At 33.4% G+C, this 22735-nt stretch overlaps 1 protein-coding gene across 6 annotated transcripts in view; it reads left to right on the forward strand.

Annotated features, from left to right (window-relative positions):
- MAPK10 (mitogen-activated protein kinase 10) overlaps positions 1-22735 on the forward strand; it is a 575903-nt gene that overhangs the window by 492797 nt on the left and 60371 nt on the right. For 4 of the 6 annotated variants that reach the window (XM_040625182.1, XM_008706163.2, XM_008706164.1 and 1 more), the window contains 5 exons: positions 1067-1196; positions 5101-5159; positions 6022-6160; positions 6873-7038; positions 9511-9582. In XM_040625182.1, the coding sequence (XP_040481116.1) occupies positions 1067-1196; positions 5101-5159; positions 6022-6160; positions 6873-7038; positions 9511-9582 (566 nt within the window). Of the gene's footprint in view, positions 1-1066; positions 1197-5100; positions 5160-6021; positions 6161-6872; positions 7039-9510; positions 9583-19566; positions 19639-22735 lie in introns of all 6 variants that reach the window. The other 2 variants (XM_008706167.2, XM_008706168.2) reach the window with 2 other exon arrangements.

The following is a 22735-nucleotide window of genomic DNA, read 5'->3' on the forward strand; positions in this document are numbered from 1 at the left end:
TGGAGATATTTAGAGGAGAATGAATATTAAATGGAAGAATTAGTATTAAATGGAGGCAGGGACCACATGAACTATAAGACCTTATCCAACCTTATCCTGCTAGTGTATCATTATCTTACAATACAGTAACCCCCCTTTTTATCTTTTAGTTTAGTCACATTAACACTGAATGGTTAATGTCACTTCCAAGTCAATAGATCAATTGTAGGGGACAATGATTGCTGCATTCCTTCCTGGCAATTAAGACAAAATCCAATGCCATCTGAAGCTGCAGGGATGGGGTGCAGAAAATCTGTGAATGAGTCATTAGGTATAATACGTAGAGGAGACTCACTTCCTTCTTTGATCCCCAGACCCATGTATTCTGAGTGTGGGAGAAACAGTGCTGTATATGGATTGCTTTTCAAAGCATGGTAAATTTTCACTCTCAAATAGTTTGAAAGCTTCAAATGTTAGTAGCATTCATTTCTGTCTTTGTATTTGAATGCAGTTGTTTATGCTCCCAAAAACCTCTGACTGCATTCCTTATTTTGAGCTTTGTTATTGTTAATGTGCATACTTTAGCATCAACCAACCTGTACATTCATGGCAATGAATGTCATACCTTAAAATCTGGTCCCTGTGAATGGGAAAGAATAATGTTCACTTAAAATAACCAAAACAATGGAGTTTTATAGCTAGAGAAAACCCAAATATCGCATATTATTAGATGGGAAATTCAAGCTCAGGTAGATTAAATGACTTGCCACATTCACATGGCTGGACCGATAGAAGGTAGAGCACTTTTCTTTTCTTCTTTTGTCTTCCACTCAAGGAGCCAATTCCACGCTGGGGTTTTTGGCAAGATGCTCTTCTTTTTTGCTTTTCCTAGCAAGTAGAATGGTTTGATACTAGTCACTTCTAGATCTTTATTTACAGCTTGATTGGCATATGACCTGAGGAGAAAATATCAGAGTGGGATTCCAAAATAGAGTTTTCTTTTCCCATCTCCTTTGCCCATATCAGTAGGCAGAAATTCTAAGGGCTTCTTTGTTCCTAATTCTGGATTGCTCTTGGATCTCTGCAGTGCTGCGTACGATGCTGTTCTTGACAGAAATGTGGCCATTAAGAAGCTCAGCAGACCCTTTCAGAACCAAACGCATGCCAAGAGAGCTTACCGGGAGCTGGTCCTCATGAAGTGTGTGAACCATAAAAACGTGAGTTGTTATTTTTAAACTTCTGGCAGTGGGAGGTCGTGAGATTGGAGAAAGAAAATCTTCGTGCCAACTTGAGTAGGAAGGGCTTTCTTTACTTTGTCATTTCTGCCTGTTAAGATTGTTTATCCTTCCATATGCTACATTTGATTTCATTGTCCTCATGACAGCTTTCTGCTTAAAAATCATCTAAAAACCATATGGTGTAAGAGGTGATAAATTTGATAGATATTTCCTGCTATGAAATTAACCATATTTGGTTATCTTGCTCCAAATTAACCAGAGAGCTCCATACTTTTTCCAAAGTAATAAAAAGCAAACAAATACGAAGCCCCAAGTATCCTACAGAACACTATATTTCTTTATAATTTAGATTTAATTATTAACAGGTGAAAATTTTTATCTCCTTTGTTTTTTAGCTGTAGTCTGGCAGTGGCCTTCAGTTGTTCACCATGCTTCAGCATCATGTTTTTTGGTCAGGTTGGGCATATATGCAGGAACGTATCTGCAAAGCGCTTCAGGACAGGATCATCAAGAGCGTTTGTCATGGGAACTAAGTAGGGTATACCACTGTAGGACTTTCTGCAACTTCAGAGTATAAGCTTCTTCCACTGCAGACTAAGGCTTCTAGAATTCTTTTTATGCTCCCATTCTTCTTAGTAAGGCTACATGCGAGATCATTCATTGTTTTAATAATAACTATTATTAATAAAGAATTTATATAGTGCATATAATTTGTTACATATAAATATATGATGAAAATCAATGATAAATCATTATAATAAAACTATAACAATAGCTCTCATAACTCCCTGCAAAGTTTTTCTTAAGCATGAAAGTCACACAGGATATATGAACTTACCAGTGCAGTTTTATAAACAAGTGAATTTGTCATTAGCCTAACCATTTCTCGCTAAGAAGAAGCAAATGTATGTATGAGAGTTTAGTTGGAAGATATTTGAAATACAAGTATGTGGATTGTTTCTCCAGGGACAGTGTTTCTCTTTTCTTCTATTACTCCAATGACTTTGCTATTCAGCCATTTGATACATATTTGTTAAATAAATGAAATATGCCCCATGTATAGATCTAGATGCTAAGATTACAGTAGTGGAGATAACAGAAGCAAATCCCTGCCCATGTGGAGCTCATGTTGTACTCATGAGAGAAAAAGACCATCCGAAAAAGAGAGGCAAATGCAGAGAACGTCAGATGGTGACAAGCACTATTAGGGAAAACAAAGTGAAGAAGGAAAATTGTTCTGGTCAGTGCTGGGTGGATGGGCTTACTTTTTAAAAAATAGATTGAGCAAGAAGGGTTTCACTAAAGAGGCAAATTTTATGTAGTATGTACCCATCTCTAAGGAACCCATGCGAGGAACATGGTACTTCTAAAAAAGAATACATAAATGATGGAAAGGATGATTCATAAGAAAAGTCATTCTACTAAAGCAATTTGTTCTTTCAGTATGTTAAATAAAGGCAGGAACAAGATTAACCACATGGCCAATGCAATCTATTTTTATGATAGCAGAGAGGATGAGAAATCCCATGGGCAATGGAAAATGGATAGATGCAAGCAATGAAGCAACTGTATGGGAAATTTTGATAGTGTTTTCATATATTTATGTTTCCCTAGTCTTCCTTCCAACCCCCATAATGCAATAAACACATTGTAGAGAAATTCCCACGTACTTGGTGAATTTGAGGGAATCATGCTCCCTGTTCTCAACTGGAAGGTGGAGTTCACATTTATGATACCTGAAAAAAGTTCCCAATTGAAAGGATTATCTGTAAATGACTTTCTACCTGCTACCCTCCCCCCGTTATGTGTGTATGTCCATGGCATGTGTGTATGTCTACGGAAATAAATTTCTGGACCTTGTCAACAGAGAGGAAGTTCACTTAGAACCAAATGTAATTTCCACATTAGTACTTGTAATACCAAGTTAAAGCAAGCAGTCAGAGTGCAGAACTCTGTAAATGCTGTGGAAAGTAAAGTAAAACAATGAAGTAATCCCAACTAAATCTTTAATAATAGAGAAGAGAATCCATTTAGAAAATGAATGCCTAATTCTAGGAAGTGATAGCTAATGTAATTGTGGGGCCAGGACAAACATTGATTCACATCTGCATTTTAAGATGCTGGAATAAAGGAATCGAATCAGATTCCTGCATGAAATTGTTGAACCAAAATGAAAATACCTGTGATGCTGTTTCTAAAGACACAGTTTTCAATTGGTTAGTAGAAGGAATTAGAATTTGCAAGGGAGCAACGAAAGAACAGAGGGAAATCAAAGAAGATGAAGGTGATAAAACAAGGGAATAGGAAATGGAAAGGTAAGAATACATAGTGGAGAATTTACCTTTTAAAATAATCTTGATTTACTCAAAATTATAATGCTATTTTCTAAATTAATTTTAGAATACCTAGATTATTTATTTTCCAGGTGATACAGGTTAGCATTTTTCCGTGTTTAAGGGTTGTTTGTGTATGGGGTGTGTGTGCGTGCCCTGCACACAGTCTCTGATGGTTTTGTTTGAACAAATATCAGAATGGATTACTTCACAAGATTGATGAAATACTGGGAAAACAGGCCCACTAAATATGTGTGATATATGTACAATGAAAGATGTATCACATAGACGTTTTTCAACACACACTATCAGTATACAGAGTAAGACACTTTAATGACAAGTTTTAAAGATAGTTTGAAAATTTTATTTCTATATGCATATTCCATACCTGAGGTTGCTTAGAAGAGTTAATCATGGTTTTCTTAATATGTTATAGCTATTGCCATATATACACTTGTGTATATATCATATATATGTATATATATATATATAAATGTTGCATGGTATTTTGATTTTTTTAGTCAATAATTCCTCAACAAATGAAAGTTACATGTGGCCTAAAGCATTCCCTAGACTTGACTGTATTTCTCAGATATTTAAAATCACCTCATATGTTTCCATACCACTTATAAAATTTATTAATTCATAGTTTAAAGATGTTTAAACCTGAAACTTGTACTTACCCAGTTTTTGTGAAATTGTTGCATCTATCCTGTGAGTAGAAGATTGTTATCCATATTTTTAAATTTTTATTTCCTACTTGGACATTAGTAGGGAATATTTAGCTGAAAGAACATTTTGAATTGTTTATGTATGCAATGTATTTGGTAATGTGATAAAGTGTTTTTTTTTTTAATTTACTTATGCTAGAGGTAAACTTTGCTACCTATTATATAAAATATAAAATAACCAAAGCAGGAAACAAAAAAATTAAGAAACAGAATTTTCAATACCTTTTTAAATACATTTTCCACTAAAGTCATTATTGATATCATTATATCATTGTAGCATATCATTATAGCATTAGTTTAAATAATATTTGTGTGTGAAATAAAAGCCAAAAAACTAAAGTAGCAACACACACAAAAAAATCTTAAATTAGAGCACCAGTTTGTTCATTTGGAGGAAAAAACATGACCTTGCTACATCTTGTTGGGTGTTTTGCTGCTGCCCATTCCCATTTTTCTTACATGGCTCTTCTTTTTTTGCTTGTTAATTACATTACAACTCTGTATTCTACCAAGGAGGATCACACTCTGAAGCAATATCTCAATTAATATGTTCTCTCACTCTTCCTTCTGCCTAAGAATTTGAACTTTTTAATTATATTTAACCTGAAGACATATATTGTGTGTCCTTTCCAAATACATTTGTCTATGTTCTGTGAGACAGTTCTAGAAATTTTTTTCCAACTTTTCTATTTCTACCGCAGCACTAGTGTATGACTTTGAGTTGGGTTAAATACTTGTTTAAATATGCTTTTTAAATAATTCTTTCTCTCCCTTTTTCTTTCTCTCCTTCCTCCATCTCTTCCACTGTTTCTTTTCCAGATTATTAGTTTATTAAATGTCTTCACACCCCAGAAAACACTGGAGGAGTTCCAAGATGTGTAAGTAACAAAACTCATGAAGGAAGGGAGAGCATAGCACTCAAATAACTCAAGGGAGATTGACAAAATCAATGAATGAAATCCCTTGTAGAGATTAAAGGGAGATAAGAACTTACAGCAAATGAATGAGATCCAGTGATAGGATAGAAGGTCCTGTTTCTGGTGTTATTTCCTGGAAAGACACTTCTGCTTCTTTCTGGCTTTCTGGTTCTTGTGCTTTATTGTACAATCTTCCTAGTTCAATCAGAGAGGATTTATTATTTATTATGTATTTCTTATTATCAACTGACTCTGTGAGCTTTCCAGAATGAGTCTATTCACTTTGAGAAATAAATTATAAGAGGGACATGTTAAAAATCATTTTAAAATCTTTATTTCTATTTCTGTGGTGCCTTTGATTTTGTGCAAAAAGAATCTATCTAGAAATATAGTGACGATAACAGAGGAGAGGAAGTGAATCCTAGTACGTTGTCTTATTTGACACAGATACATTGCATTTAATGGAAGATGCTACTCTGATTTTTTTTTCTTATTTGTAATCATAATACTCAAGAAAGAATTCAGGGAATTCAGGGAAAAGCGAGGACAAGATGGAAGTAGAAAATATATGGGTGGGGGAAAAAAAGAAAATATATGGCCGGGAACCACCCACTAATAAATACTGCTTCTGTTAGTAACCTTGTGGTAGAGTTACCATGGCTAACATGTGTGCAATACTTGGAAGTTTTTCATATTCTTAATTTAGTCAAAGGTAGAACTGGGAAGTTTGGAAGACTTACAGATTTAGGAGGGGATTCTGACCTCTTTGAAGGACTTCACAGATCTTGTGATTTGAAACTAACCTTGTGGATTTACCTTCCAGTTACTTAGTAATGGAACTGATGGATGCCAACTTGTGTCAGGTGATTCAGATGGAATTAGACCACGAGCGAATGTCTTACCTGCTGTACCAAATGTTGTGTGGCATCAAGCACCTTCACTCTGCTGGAATTATTCACAGGGTAAGAATACCTACTCCAGAATTATAATTAAGATGTTTTTGGAGAAGGGAAAGAGCAACTGTAGGTTATTTTCTTTATGTAGGAAGGGTAGGTTGAATATAATGTACTTCCTCATTTCTGTTACAATAGAATTAGCACAAAGTTCACTAATGTATAGAAGAAAATTTTAGCTATACTGTAGCTGATTTTGTTTGACATTTTATTTCAGCTCATTGAGAGTCACCTTCTGAGAAGCCTCATGTTTTCTAGCCCCTTGATTGGCAGAGGTCATATGTGCAGCTGAAATAAGACTGTTTGTTTCCACAGTTTGTTTCTGGCAGCATAAAGACAGCTGCCCTGATCTGCTCTTCTGTCAGGCCTAGAAATGAAAAATAAGCTGAAAGGTTTATGTTGCCACAAGAAAAAACCTAACAGATGACAATAAATGACATGTTATTTATTCTAAAACCTCTTCCCAAGATGAGCCTAAATTATAAAATTGATAGTACAATTCTCTTCTGGGTTTAAAAAGTTTTCAAAGATTTCTTTAAAATATCAAAAAACCAATTGTAAACTTCTTTGGGGCAGTATTCATTTGCTTCATATAGGGCTTTGCAGTCAAGGGGGGGGGCCTATCAGTACTATTGCAAGGCTGCATATTGACTGAACAGATAGAAAGCATATGTTCCATTTGCTGCTGGCTTTTAATTTCTTCTCTTGTTCCTACCGTCAGGATTTAAAACCAAGTAACATTGTAGTCAAGTCTGATTGTACGTTGAAAATCCTCGACTTTGGACTGGCCAGGACGGCAGGCACAAGCTTCATGATGACTCCTTATGTGGTTACACGTTATTATAGAGCCCCCGAGGTTATTCTGGGAATGGGCTACAAGGAGAACGGTAAGGAGGCCTCTGCATAGCAGCCACAGAAACCATGAAGAAAATGTGTGTGCATTTTAGATGGCCAAGGGCAATGTTCTCATTCATGTATATGAATATATATATTTTTAATAGGGCTGCCAGCTTTCATATTCAGAAGGTTTTTAAAAATACTACTAGGAAGAATCACTCATTAAAAATGTGAAGGATGTTTCTGAAAAGTAAGCTTTGCCACAAGAACACTGACATGTTATGGGCAAAAAGAACTGTGGATGCAATCTGATTAAGCAGTCAAGCAGATATTGATTCACACACATGCTGTAGATATTGAGACAAATTGCTGTTTGGGTTGCAGCTTAGCTCAGAGTGAGTATGAAAACAGGCAGTAGTCCATCTGCTGCATTTAGCCATTTGGCTTTATGGCTATCTTAGATTGATGGCTCCAGTCATAGGAAAAGACAGAAAGATGTCGGAAATCCTTGGAGCAAGAATCTTACAAGTGCTCAAAGAATAGTCAATTTAGAATAATCCAGATTGTTCAAGTTAGATCAGAGTTACTTTAATGCTTGAAAATGCCCTGTGAGTAATATTTAGGATAGCAATTAACTGGTAAATTTTTATAAATTCCAAATCATGGAGAAAATACTAAATTTTATATTGCTGCTTTCATTTAAAAAAATCTAGTATTCATGAACACTTTAAAAGAAAAGGTAGAAAGGATCTTCAAAATGTATTGCAATTTGGCTTTATTATTGACATTTTATTTCAGCTCATTCAGCTATTGGAATGCGTTGCCATACAGTATTTTGAAAAGAATACCTCTAGCAAGTAATGTAGCATATTAAAAAATATATTCACTAAGTTTTAGAATTAAAATTGTCTTAAATTAGGATTGTATATATGTGCTCAATGTATCTTACATGGTTATGTTATGTTTTATTCTATTTAATTCCTAACAGTCTATTTTTATAAATTTTATAAAAATAATTATTCATGTATTTTTATGTGCAGGTGCTACATGGTACCTTTATGAAAATTCCCTGGCCACCAAAGTTTTAAAAACTTTCTTTGTGTACTTTCAGATTAGAAGAAGGCCAGTACTTCTGTGCATTTGTGCAGAGGAAAGGGAGAAGTCAGCTCTTAGGAAGGTCAGGCTCACTTTGGTGAGCGATGGCAGGATTCTGTTACCTTTTAATTTAGAAGAGGCAAATCTAGTCCTCTTCCCAAGGTGTAATACCACATCTAACGTATTTGGAGAAGAAGATATTTGTATATATTTCTCACCAGTTATTTGTAAAAAATCAAAGGGGAACCAATTTAAAAAATCAAGAAATCAAGGATCTATAGAGGTCTGGGGGTAGGGTCTGAATTTGCCTGTTATGACGTTATGGATCTTTGCTGCACAATGGCGTGGAATTTCCTCCCCATTCCTTCCCTCACCAGAAAAGGTTGCAAGTTACTGCCTTAGTTTTTTCACTTCTCTAGATCTTTGAAGGTATAGCCAGCACCCTTGTGCTGCCCTCTTGCCTGTGAGAGGAAGGTTATCATGCAGAAAGACCCGCTTGTTCCTACGTCAGGCATGCCCGGCTATCCTGTGCACCTAACCCTGCCTTCCTTCCCCCAAGGAGCATTTCGGCCTAATGTGTTTGCCCCAAAGTTCCCTTGGTCCTTACTAAAAAGCAAGTTGGAAGAGGGTGAAGATTGGTAAGAGAAGGTGAAGCATGTTTGCTTAACAAGTATAACAATTGAGAAATAAACAAAACAATTTTAAAACACCTTTAATACTTTTTTTCACTTTACTTCCAGACGACTCCTTTATCCATGTGCTAATTGATCATACCTTTATTCTTGAAATACTTCAAATAGAAACTAAAACTGATGTTTATTTACAAGAATAACTTCTGAAGGAAAAACTAAGTTCTGAACACCAGGGATTCCAATACTCTGCCTTTAAACCACGGTTCCAGCTCTTTCCTAGCTGCCTGGATTTGCTTGCATGTGCCTTGTTTTGAACCAACCAGCCAACCAACCAAACAAACAAAAACACAGGGAACAAAAGAGTGGTCTCTTGTTGCCCTATTCCACGTAACTGAGTGGAATAAAAAATGGAAACAGCCACCCCTCCAGGCTGATTAAGATTATTTTCACTGCATCCAGTAAATGGTCAAAAAACCCCTGACGGCTTTTAGCCGCCACGGGCTATGGAGATGCTTTTGGTGTAGCTTCTGTTTTTCCATGTCACCCCTTTTATGGCACTACAGAGGCAATCTAAGGTACCCATAAAAAAATTTCTAAAAATTAATCTGAGTTCTCATACTAAACATTGTTAATGTAATATTACAGTGCTGGTTTTTATTTGGGGGTAACTTTTGGTGGGAGACAAAAATTGTACCTTCTAATCAAACTGTTCTTTTTCCTCCTCCTTCAGAGATCAATTATCTTAGTTAACTTTACTTTCCTCCCTTTTCTTCACTTCCCTCTCTCCTGTTCTAGTGGATATATGGTCTGTGGGATGCATTATGGGAGAAATGGTTCGCCACAAAATCCTCTTTCCAGGAAGGGACTGTATCCTTGTACCTTTTGCTGCAGCTTTACCTGTTTTGTTCTCTCTCCCTTTAAACACATAATGATTTTACCAGGAGAGTAAAGATAGAAGCAAAAAGTTGGGTAAGTGGTATAATTGTGATTAAAAAGCAAAGTGATGATTTATATAATCTGACCAGCACTGAACACTACCTACTGCAATAATTCGTTTTAATTAAATTTTCAATGGGCTTTTTTTCCTTAAATTATTTTCTTGTCTGTTACTCAAAATAGCAATGCTATTTTTTTTCGTAAATAAGAGAGGTCACCAAATCCCAAATTATTAAAATATCTTTATCTTTATAAATAGCAAAAGAAGTCACTATTTGCAAGTATTTTCCATCTTTTTTTCTAAAACCATTTTATGCTTCTACAACATTTAGGCATAATAATTTCTCTCCTTGCTGACATCCTCAGCTTCTGTCTAGAGTTTCGTTGATTTGAATTACTCTTGACACTATCCAGTCTTAAATAGGTCAATATAACATATCCTCCTTAAAACATGAACTTCCACATTTAACAATCATAATTATTATTCAAATTGCCAGAGATCAGCTGGGTTTAAAATAGGCTTCCTTTACTTGACTTGGAGATATGACTGAGACCCAGATAATTGCTTTTCCAATGAAATTTAGAATTTTAAGAAGTAGTGTTTATTCAAGTTCTACCACTAAGTCCTGTACTAAACACCATCAGAAATTTCTTAGAGAGATATCTGTGATTTAGAGCTATTAAATGAGCTGGCATATTTCCAAAATGACCAAAAGTTCATTCTCTAACAAAGTCACATGTTAGTGTCTGTATTATATAGGTAATGAAGTTTACATATTAATAGAGAATATACTTTTATACATATAGAAAGACCCTGCTAACACACATCATGCAAATCTAAGTACAGTAGTTGCCAACTTTAACAGCAATAATGGAAGATTGAGTTCAGTATATTTATTATATATGAAATTTTTTAGAAACTGGCAATAAATATGTGGTCCATAACTCTATTAAATATTGTATCTGATTAATAAGAAAGCTATTAAGGAACTCTTTTATTATGTAAAAAAGGTTATGGTTGTTATTTAGTAGGCTCAATGAAAAGTTTATACCACCATGAGCACTCATTTATGTAGGCATTTATTTATTCTGCTGGATATTAGTAAGGTAACCTCTCAATTCCAATAGTAAAGCAAGAGTAATGACATCTTCTAGAACTATACTGTCCAGGGGCGCCTGAGTGGCTCAGTTGTTAAGTGTCTGCCTTTGGCCCAGGGCTTGATCCCAGGGTCCTGGGTTTGAGCCCCACATCGGGCTCCCTACTTCACTGGGAGCCTGCTTCCTCCTCTCCCACTCCCCCTGCTTGTGTTCCCTCTCTTGCTGGCTGTGTCTCTCTCTGTCAAATAAATAAATAAAATCTTCAAAAAAAAAAAAAAAAAGAACTATGCTGTCCAGTAGGTAGCCACTAACCACATGTGGCTATTCAGTGCTTAAATTATGACTAGTCTGAATTGAGATGTATTTTATGTGCAAAATGCACACTAGATTTTGAAGATATAAAAAAAAGCATATAAAATATCTCAATTTTATATTGATATTAAGATGATAATAGTTCATTTTACATTTATTTTATTATAAATTATTTACATTTTGAGGAGAAATTATATATCCAAGGTAGTTGATTTGAACAATATAATAATTCACATTCATATTTAAATGTACTGATTTCATATAAAAGTGGAAATGTGTGTATGTATATGTGTATATGTGCTTTTTTCTTTGGGGTATAATATATTTCAGACCAAAAAAAAAAAAAAAAAGGAACTTCTCAATCAGTACTCAAAATGAAATGCACAGCTACATCTTTATAATGCACTAGTTAGTGGAAGATAAAAAGTCACAAAATATCTCATTTCCATGTGATGTTGTTACAGGTCACTTGATTTCCATGTGGCATGGTTCTCTGAGATCTAATATAGCTCTTCAGACATTTATCAGGATTACTTTTCTCCTATTTTAGCAGTAAAATTAGAAAAATTAGAAAATAAAATTAGAAAAAGTCAAAACATTTTCTAACCCAAAATACCCTTCAGAAAAAAAGGCAAATAAAGATAATATCATCATATTGATAATTTGCTATTCTTCCAATGATTGTTTTCTTGGAGGTCTTTTTTCCCTTTTACTATGTCTGTTTCAGGAAAATATTTGGAACTGAAAGTAATTTGTGCTAAAATCAATACATAAAGTACATATCCTTGATGAAAGTGCTCCTAGGAATTGAATTAACTCTAACACAAAAATTTAGATTGTGATAAGGATTTGTATTTGGTATTCCTTTATCTCAGTGATAATCGTATAAAATAATGGTCTTTGATATCCTACTGACATAATATGATAATAAGCCTGCATACAGACCTAAAAGTCAATGGAAAAGTTACATTAAGACATTTACAGTGGAAAACATCTCGCTTAAGTTAAATTTTACTTAAGCATGAGTAAATGATTCCCAGGTAAAACATATTAGGAGAACTGCCATCTTTCTGGAAACGTTTCCATTTAGATTTAAATCCTTAGTTCATTTTACCCATAATTAATTATAATTTAATGTCTTAAGTCATGACCACATTTGAAAATTAAACTGTAGTTTCCCTATTAAACAATGGATTACATGAACTCATGTTTTTGAGTGGAATTGTTTCATTAATCTTTACATGAAGTAATTATAATTTTATGATTAGAGCTTCCCACCAACAATCGAGAGATCAGAGCATTGAATTAACTTCGCTAACCATGATGATCAGATACAAGTTTCGGGGTTGATGGAGTATTTATGGAGAGAAGAATCATACCAATATTTTAGCATGTTGAAATGATTCCAGCATTTACTGGAAGTAATATCAAAGTGTAGTATATGCTAATTGACTTCTTCCAAGATTCTTCAGAGACATAAAAAAAAGCAATCATAAGTTCCCTTGACTTTCCCTTATAATTATTCAGAGTACTTTCTATTAAATTTCTTTGAGGCTGAAAAATTATTTGATAATACTCTATCATCATAATCAACATTATTCCTCTCCCCCAGAACTTTTTAATCTGAACCTACAGCAAAAATAGTAAAACACCTTGACAAATTGGGAAATCTTATGAAATTGTTAGTAATGCCTGAAGTTTTAGCTATTTGCCTGCATTAAAATGGTCTTTGCATTTTGAGAAACATTGTGTGGGTTTCTTAGCTATTGATATGATCCAGATGATATCACAGTATAGTTTCTTGATTATTAAAGTATTGGCAAAATACATATATACTGTTGCTTTTCCATTAATTAATTTGATGATTTTTAATATCCAAAGGATCATTTATAAAATATTTGGTTTTGTGTGAATAGTTTAATTATAAACACACACTATTACACACTCAATTTCTATTACAGTGTTATGATTAAAACCTATTTCATAAGCTATATATTGACATATAGTCTTACTAAAAATTCTTCAGCCCATGACAAATTTCAAGTTAACAGTAAATATATGAGGTCCATTATTTTCTTTAGTCCAACAATCATAAAAGAGGTATCAGTCACTTTGTATTTCGTTCAGATTTTGTTTCTTTCAACAATAACTTATGGTAAAGTTACGCTTTCTTAGAAGTCCTGGGTTTTTTTTTAAAGATATTTAGTTACTGACTCCCCCCTCAACCCCAAGCCCCAACTAGGGCATGCTATACTCTTGATTACTGAAGTTTCGTACCAGTAGAATTTTCATATAATACAAGTTCTTTCCTTAAGCCTACTTCTTTTAGATATATTCTTTTTACCTTTTTTCTTCCATTCTATTTCAAATGGCAACAGTTTCTTTGAGCAAGGCCTGTGAAGTCCTTTATCTAGAGTTCTTGGCCAGAGTTCCCTGGACCTGGGTGATATTAAAGAGAGGCACACTGTATTTGTTTGAAATTGCTAGACCTCAAGTATATTATCTCCAATTAATGCCAGATCAGACTGCTAAAAGAGCCCCTTTTTCTTTTCCCTCTGAAGACATGAGAAATTTCAGTTAGGATGAAAAGGATATAGATGTAAACTTGCCAAGGAGCCACATTATTAAGGAACAGATAAACGATTTGCCAAAAATGTATTTGAATAAATAAAGAAAACATCCTCTAATTTAGTGAATGTCCTATTTTTTCTAAGCTTAAACATGAAAATTAGGAATAATCAAAGTAAAGTAAATAAAAACTAGAGGTATGGATTATTATATCCATCTAATGCAGATAGATATTCTTAATCCTTCTTACCTCTTTGAAATAACCACACTTACTTTCTAATAAACTTTTGCAACTAATATATTACTACAGTCTGGGCTTTTACTTAATATTAAGGTAATACAGTATTATCTCAAACCATATATGATTTATGACTTTAAATAAAGGTGTGATATAAAACTTCAGTCATTCTTTCATACCCATAAGCACATTGCAGATAATCATAAACATTAAAAAAAATAAGACTTTTCACCTTTATTTCTTTGTACTTTTTTGAAAGAATATATTTTCACCATTAATTTGTTTACTACTCTTTTATTATTATTTTGAGAAAATCTGAGTAAGATAGCAATCACTAGAGTGGGAACTCCAGATCGAGGTGATCTAAAAAGATGGAAGGACATAGTTCTAAGAGGAAAATCCCTCTCCCAGGAGTTGAGAGTAGGCCAGAGTATACCAGAGGGCAGGATAAGGCATGAAGGACATAAAAGGAGTTCAGAGATACAGACTCTGCAAGTATATCTCAGAGCAACAAGCCAGGATGGACTTCCAGAGTGGAACAGAAGGCAAGAAATTGAGGAGCTGGACCTTGACCCCCTGATGTCTTGGAGAGGAGCGGCTGAGTGAATTCACAAAGTTCCACTCGGATTACTGGGTCCCCCAGAAGTCTCCTGAAGATGCATACAGAAAGGCTTAAAAGCATGTTATTTTTGCCAATTCCTCTACAGTTCTATAGACAGAGTACTGAGTGATTTTTTTAAATGAAGTGAAATATTGAGGGGGAAAACTACAAACAATAAAACACATTCTTGAGTCATTGCTGTGATAGTCCATTCAAACTGTCCTGGCCCTAGGGAGCCCTTAAGACAGAGTTCATGAACAGTGATACCTACTGTGTGCAACACTCTTTCTCCCTTCCATAGCCAAATGAAAGTTGAGCACATACTGGAATAAGGCTCCAGGAACTGGCTTCTGGTCCTATTCACTTTGGTCATGTGACCTCCCCTAACTTTTAATTTACTTTATAAAATACCTCCTCTCCCTATCTTAGAGGATTGCTGTGGTGATAAAACATTAGATGTTTACAAATATACACATACCTGCAAACACTTTCAAAGTTAAGGGATACAATATTTATGTTATAAAGTTAAATAGTTTGGGGACACTCCAGCCCAAATAACCTTCAAACTGAATTAGATAAACTATAAAAAATGAAAATAACTAAAAGTCTACGTAGAATAAAAAATTTCTTTCAAATGATGAGAAACAAAAATTATCTGTGAATTAGACAACAGTAAAGAGAAAGAAAAATAAAGTTTGCCACTTTCTAAAATACTTGTGTAACCTGATGTACAGAATGAAGTGAAGATACGGACACTGGTGATAATGTGAGACACCTGGAGTCAGCATTTGCTGTTTATTGATCAGAACAATGAAAAGTGAAAGTTTAAAGAAAAAGACATTTTTCAACATTGGGATTCTTTGAGTTACTTATTTCTATACACTACAGCATTACATGGATTTTGAAAGACGACATTTAAAACATATTGGTGCAGTAAACAAATTCTGTTTTATGGCAAAATAAGTTTTTTAGTCTATTGTTTTATTTGTAATTTAATATAAAGCTAAAAGTTTTCTCCTTTGCTGTAAGTTTCAATGGATTTTTTCTGTTTTGTAAATAAGCAAATCAGAAATATAAAGTATTTTAAATAAAGGTTAAAAATCAATAATATAATGACATAGAAGTTCTTAAGCAAGAAAAGCAAGTTGAATGGGTAGCCTCAAGGAGAAAATCTTCCTTTGACTTCCTGGCATTAGAATATTTATCATTCCATAAATGTTATTTTTCTTATTTAGATTTAAATGTGCAAAATATATATGTTTCTTTAGTCTTTTATAATTCCATCTTTTCACTGAAGTTTAAAACAATGTGCTCTTGTTAAATATCTACATTTATAACTTTTGAAACAAACTTTTCAAAGAAATGATGTTGTGACATTAGAAAATCATATGAAATCTTCTTGCTATTGTATTTTGAGGTATGCTTTGAAAGATAATTTATCAAAGCACATTGTCTGAACCCTATGCCAAATGAAGATATAGTTAGGTTAGAGAGAAAAGCAATGTGGTCTCACAGTTGTTTTACCAGAGTCACATAATCTCCCAGATGGGAGACATTTGCCAGGTTGCTAGATAGAAACTCACGTAGTCCAAAAAATATTTCACTGTAAATTACAACCCAAGCCATTGGACAGAATGTAGAAATAGCAATAGGATGCTTTCTTTATTTAGATTTAAGCTGCCAGAGCCTACGTTATATCATTTCTATCTCTTGGCTAGAACAGAAAAAAAAAGATAACTTAGCATAATTTAATGCCTGACAAACGATACGATGACACTTGAGATTTTCTCACTTAGAAAATTAATCACCATAATTTAGTAACACCAAAACTTACTTAACATCCCTTCTAGGGAAAGTGACTCACTTTCTGAGTGTCGCCATTCCAAATGAATTTCCTTTCTGTCTATGGGAATACTGATGATGGGAGAGGAAATGTAATAAATCAGAATCATGAAAGCAACCAGAATTCTAATTGGGCAGCATTAATGTACAAAACTCTTACGAGACCCAAATATTGTATCAGGCGTTCTCAGCAGCAAAATCCAGTTTCCAACAGTAATCGAATTTGCTAATTTCTTCTCAGGTCTATGCATGATCAGCATTCATTGGAATATTTTGAAAGTCTCATAAAATAATCCAGTCTCCTTGCAAAGCAGATATGTATATTCATTGAGGGAAGGCTTACCACAACCCCCACCTCCCTGTTCCAACAAGATTTAGTATCAAATTCTTTTATTACCTATTTCCTGTTTTAGTTGTGATGAATAATTCACAAAATCTGGTGCAGTGAGTTTATCTTGAGAAATAATCTTGTCTTGAGTATATAAAGATCCATAAAAATGTGCATATATTCCATGTTTGTAATTCATAATAATAGAGTTTATCATTTCTAGGCACAAGGCTTAGTTAGCACTTAGGTGGCATAAGTGTGGATAGTCTGTAGGCATAATGAATAGTTAATAAGGTTAAATGGGAATGGGAAATTGGAAAGGTTTCTAAGGTATTTTTACTCAGAAAGGTTCTTTAAAATAGAAAATATAGAATTCATTATATTAATCACTAGTTCAGATCTAGAGTTTTATATCTGCATTATTTTTATGAAAAACTTTATGATCTATTAAGTCTATTTTGGATTCTGACATGAAGATAAATTTCCAAAAAATGGTCTCCTTTTACTTTGCAATATCTGTATCCCCAGAGCCACACAAAGGAAAACTGGGAGATATGCCAGTTATTAGTGCCAATTATTAAACCAGCAACTGTCTAGAACCATTTGAGACTAAAGCAACATAAGGACTAAGATTCCATTTAGATCACCTGTTGTTACTGTTTTTCCAATGTTTAAAGGCATATATGAGAGAGTGAAAGTCAAGGGATTTTAGTCTGAAAGATGAAAATTTGTCAGTTTTAGGAAAGGAGTGGCCAGGGATCATTGGCTATATTCACATATGTTAAGATTATTATTTGGTTGAGGAAGCAGGGCAATTACTTTTTAGATAATGGAAAGAAGTTCCATAGAGTCAACTGTGATTGAATATGTGGAATGCCTTTTTAAGTGGTTTTAACAGTGAAAGGATCACCCAGTGAACCGTGAGTTTCCCTCATTGGAAAAATTTCTTTATTATATCTAAATATAATATTAAATCAATAAACCTTTCCAGAATACATTTAATTCCAATATATAATTCATACTTACTATGTACCAGGCAATGTAGAAGGATCTTTACCAGGCATAATCCTTTCAAATCTTTTAAAAAATTTTTACATGATAAATACTATTCACCATCCACATTTTAGAGGATGAAGTTTATATTTAGAGAGTTGAAGTACCTTGACCAAGGTTATAGAGTTAAAAAGTAATGGAGTTGATTCTGCAGCAGAAAAAATGAGTATCTGCTAGAGATAATATAGAAGAGATTTTTTTTCATTAAAAAAAATAAAAATGGATGTTTTCTAACTCCCAGATACAAATACCCCCAGATTCTGTTTGCAGCAAAAGCCACCTTTTCCAAGGGTTTGAATGGGTACAGGCAAGAGAAAACCCTGCTTATCGAGTTTTTAATCTCTCTCTATTTTTTTGTCTTTGTCTTCCACAATATCTATAAAAGTAGATACACTGTAAATAGCAACTTAGACTGGTCACCTCGGACAGTAGATAAGAAAACTTGCAATTCCAAAACAGATGCGTTTTCAGAGATCTTTTTTCTTTTTTCCTTTAATCAAAGGTTCTCACAAAACCAATCTCTTGTGAGACCGATACTATCCATAACTACAAATGCGTTAATAATAAAGGGATGCACAACTGTTTGCTCTATCTTTCCCTGATATTTTTGCATGTCACTTGCTTTCCTAAAATGGAAGCAAAACCAATTTGCTTCTCTTGGTATGCTTATCACCTTCAAAGCTGTAACCATTTCTTTGCAGTGATCACTCTGTTTAGGTGTTAAGTCAAATGATGAAAACTTTGAGTTTAACCTGAGTGAGATTTTGACATTGGAAAGAATCTCAGGAGGAATTCTTTAAGGTCACTGCCAAATTACAAAATGGAATTTGAAGAGTAAGTGGAGCAAAATTAGAGTGTACTGCTATTTTAATGCCTTTCCTATTTGCTCCCCCTCAACATCCCTTATTCTTCTAGGTTATCTTCCCCCTTAAGAATGACCTATCTCTCTTTCTGACTTTTCAGTAGGAACACGTGAGTAACCAAGTATGGTTAAAGAGAGAGATTTTACCTTCTTGCTTCGCCTTTTCCCATTTTGCCCCTCCCTGTGTACCCTCTGCCCTAGCTTACTGGTTTTAAGTTCTGGATGATAACTGGCAATAGCAGAGAAACCATTATAATTTCACCTTGAATTCCAGGTTTCTTTGGATTCATAGTCTGAGAAGTGTCAGCTCTTTAAATCATGTTGTTCATTTCATGTTGAACCATCCCATTTTGAAAGCCAGTATTTCTTCCCATTATAAAGCAACCGTGTTTATAAGAATAAGACAAGGCTTCCTGTTTAGAAACATGCTCCTTTGATGGGAATCGATGAAACTGAGCCAGCATATTTCGAAACACTCATTCTTGAACTGGCATTTCACTTCTGGAAATTTATTCATATTTATAAATAAGAGTAAATGTGTTTTGTAAAAGAAACCCTTTCTTTTGAGGTTGCTGGCAGCTCAGCTTTTTTTTTTTTTTCAAATATGGTATACGAAAGAATAGAAAAGAAACCAATTTGCATGTTTCCCATATTAACACAATCTAGAATAATTCACAATACAAATCAGTAGGATTCTAGTAGATGAATGCAAATGAGACCTTTTAAATCAGAAACTAAATTAATGATTGAATTATAATTGCAAAGTAATATTATCCTGCATTAAGTAGCATTGAGTGGCACTGTTAGTTCAGTTGCACAGCAGAGAGGGCCCTGACACTCTTGTGTTCTCCCTATTCCGCTGTTTTCAAACACTGATGATTATGAGACTGGCCTCTGAGCCAGCCAGTGAAAGGTCAGACCATTGCTCTATGGCATGAGTAGCCAAGTATTTTCATTTATTTGCTGTTCTATTCCTATCTTCTTGTTTATCTTCATTTCATTTTTGTTTTCAGTTGACATGTGGTCAGTAGGGTGCATCATGGGAGAAATGATAAAAGGTGCAGTGTTGTTTCCTGGCACTGATCGTATCCTTCTTAGCGGCCAGTAGTCTCTATGGGTGTCATTCTCAATCAATTCCCTTTGGTCTCAAACACAACACTGCTGATGGTATATATTCACCACCTTTAGAGGGGTTCTAAGAGACTCTAGTGTCCAATATTTACCAGCTGGCATTATGGTGGAGTAACCTTGTCTCCTAGCTAGATCTTATGTGGATAACACAGTATCAAATATGAAACATTCAGCATGCTTTCAAAAAGCTTGCCTTAAAATTCAGTCCAATGAAACTAATAACAGTGATAGGTTCTTCTCTATTGTTTCTTTTGGGGGGGGGTTGATTATAACTTAAAATTAAGTTATTTTCGGAGCTAGATAATAAATGAGGAAATGTTTCAGTTTTAAGACTGGAGATTTATGCTCTTAAGAAATATTCACTTGACGTGGAAATCTTTAATCAGTTAGATTTATTTTCACCCTCAAATATGATACGTTTATATTAACGCATATTCAGAAAGCATGCATATGAATTTCATTTTAAAATTGACCAACTCTTTTAAAGTTCTTTTTGTCATTTACTTCATTTCTAGGAATAGAAATGTTCTTATTTTTTCTACATTATTAACAAATGCAAAAATTAAAACCTCATTAGTTAATAATGATTATATAAAATATCTGAAGAAATAATTTTCTGTCACTTGAATAAGTAAAACTGATCTTCTCTTAGGCAGCTAATAGTTAGCAAATAAAGATTCCAGAGGCTTTTCAGTATTAAATAAATATCGACACTCTGTTATTGGTATATGGGTGTGTAATAATTTATTTTCTTAAGTTAGTTAAATATTCTACATTCAGTCACTTATGAAGGTATTATGTCTTCATCATATTAAGGATAAAACCTCTGCTTAAGTGACTGTGATTCAAAAATAAAATCAAACCTATAATAATGGGGTTTTAATGTATAATTAAAGTAGACCTAATTACTAATATAGTGTATCCTAACCATATTACTATTAGCTATTTGCTTTGGGGAATAATATATTACTTATATGGATATATATAGTTTCATACATATACTCTCTGTATGTATTAAAGGACCAGTTTGGGAAATGACTGAGTTAGGCACTCAATTAATTTTTGTTGAATGAAAGAACTAACCTAAAAAGTTTTATTTAGTAAAAATAAAGTTACACTGTTTTTACTTCTGTTCTTTTTTCTAGTCTTATTTATGACACATTTATTTTTCAAGTTTTTCTGTCTGTATTGCAGTTTTGTCTTCTACATAGACATTTTATTAAATAACATCAATAAATTTGCCGTATTCGTGTTCATGTTAATGCTGTTTCAAAGTCAGTTGGCTTGATAAAAAACAAAATTCCTTCAGATTTCTAAGAAACAGGATTTTTTTTAATTTCCAAGGAATTTTAAACATTACTTTGGTCTTTGGACATGAACATGAAGCAGTTCTTAAGTTTTGGCTAATTTTAGGCATTTGATGAAAATAGACTCAATCTGTTAACTTTGTACTCTGCTTTTTCAGTTCATTGTGGTGAGTGAAATGAATATTTGCCACCTCTAAATTAAAATGATTGATTTTCATTACTTTCCTCTCATTTTCTATTTAAAAAATCAAATCAGGTTTCCACAATGGAGTTTGTAAGTACAGATTAACATTTCTTAGAATCCATTTTTGGGGAGAAGTTTCTTGGATATCATTTCTAACTTGCATATTAAAATCCCTTGTAAGTAAAGCTTTAGGTTGGTACTAATGTTAAAATCTCATAGTAGATGCCCTTTCAATGCCTGAGCTTGATATTTTTATATTGAGTTATTTCTGGAGTTCTTATAGGGATACATTTGTAAATTTCTTGAAGGACAAATGCTAATTATTTTCTAAAGTGGCTCCTCTGAGTGTAGGATGTGGTCTTTTAATGATTTCAAACATGTTGGTTAAAGTTTAAATCATTCTTTTTCAAGCAAAAAAGTTATGAACACTGATTATCATAAGGTTAAACCTTAATATGCAAGACAGACTATTTTTTAAATTCCCTATTATTAGAAATGAGTTCTCTGAAGAGGCAATAAAATTATATCTAAGTCTATTAGTTAAATAGAACATTTAAAATGCAGTTAGAGATATACAATATGTATATTATATATCCATAAAATACATCATAAAATGTCATATTATTTTAATCAACATATCCTCACTTATATGAAGGCATTCTCAAAATAAATGATTGCTAGAAATCCTTGCAATATGAGCCAGCTTCTTAATATATAAACTAATTCAAGAGCAAAACTTAAAATATTAATAAGGCCTTATCCCCTTTATCTTTTATGTCTAAAAAATTTCAACATTATTTTTAGCATTGAGAAATTAGATAGCTAAAAGCAGTTTTTTAAATGTTATATATTTATATGCTACTTTATTAGTAAATGTATTTTTAAGTATATATTAACTGAATTTTTTCAAATGAAATGTTTTTAACTCTCTACAGTAAGATCAGAACTCAACTATTGAGATACTTTTGGGAGATCTAATGAATTTCATCATAGCAGAAATTCTTACTTTAAAAATTACAGACTATTTTATATTATCAAGTGAATTAATATTAAATATATAGCTTTTGAAGATCAATAAAATGAATACACATATACTATCACTCAGATTAAAACATAGAACATTACCAATATCTTTGAGTCTTTTTGTGTTCTCCCCAGTCATATTCTTCACTCTCCCCAGAGGTCCTAAATACATATTTTTACAATCTTCTTGACTTTCTTTATATTTTACCACGGGTATATTTATCTCTAAGCAGCATATGGTTTAGCTTTATATGTTTTACATATGGCACAAGACACATTATTTTGCTGCTTGATTTTGTTGAAGTTAATATTAAATTTTTGAGATTTGTTCGTGTCGATGCATTAGATAGTTCATTCATTTTCATTGCTGTAAAGTATTGCAGTCTCTGAATATTCCATAGTGAATTCATTCTCCTATAAATAGGCTTTGGAATATATTCATTTTTTTTGTTTCTGTTTTTGCTTTTGTAAACAATGAAGCTATGAATATATATCTCATGGGAGATACATGGGAAAGGAGCACATGGGAAAGGGTTT

This window comes from Ursus maritimus, unplaced genomic scaffold, assembly GCF_017311325.1.
Source record: "Ursus maritimus isolate PB19 unplaced genomic scaffold, ASM1731132v1 scaffold_8, whole genome shotgun sequence".
NCBI classification, from domain to species: domain Eukaryota; kingdom Metazoa; phylum Chordata; class Mammalia; order Carnivora; family Ursidae; genus Ursus; species Ursus maritimus.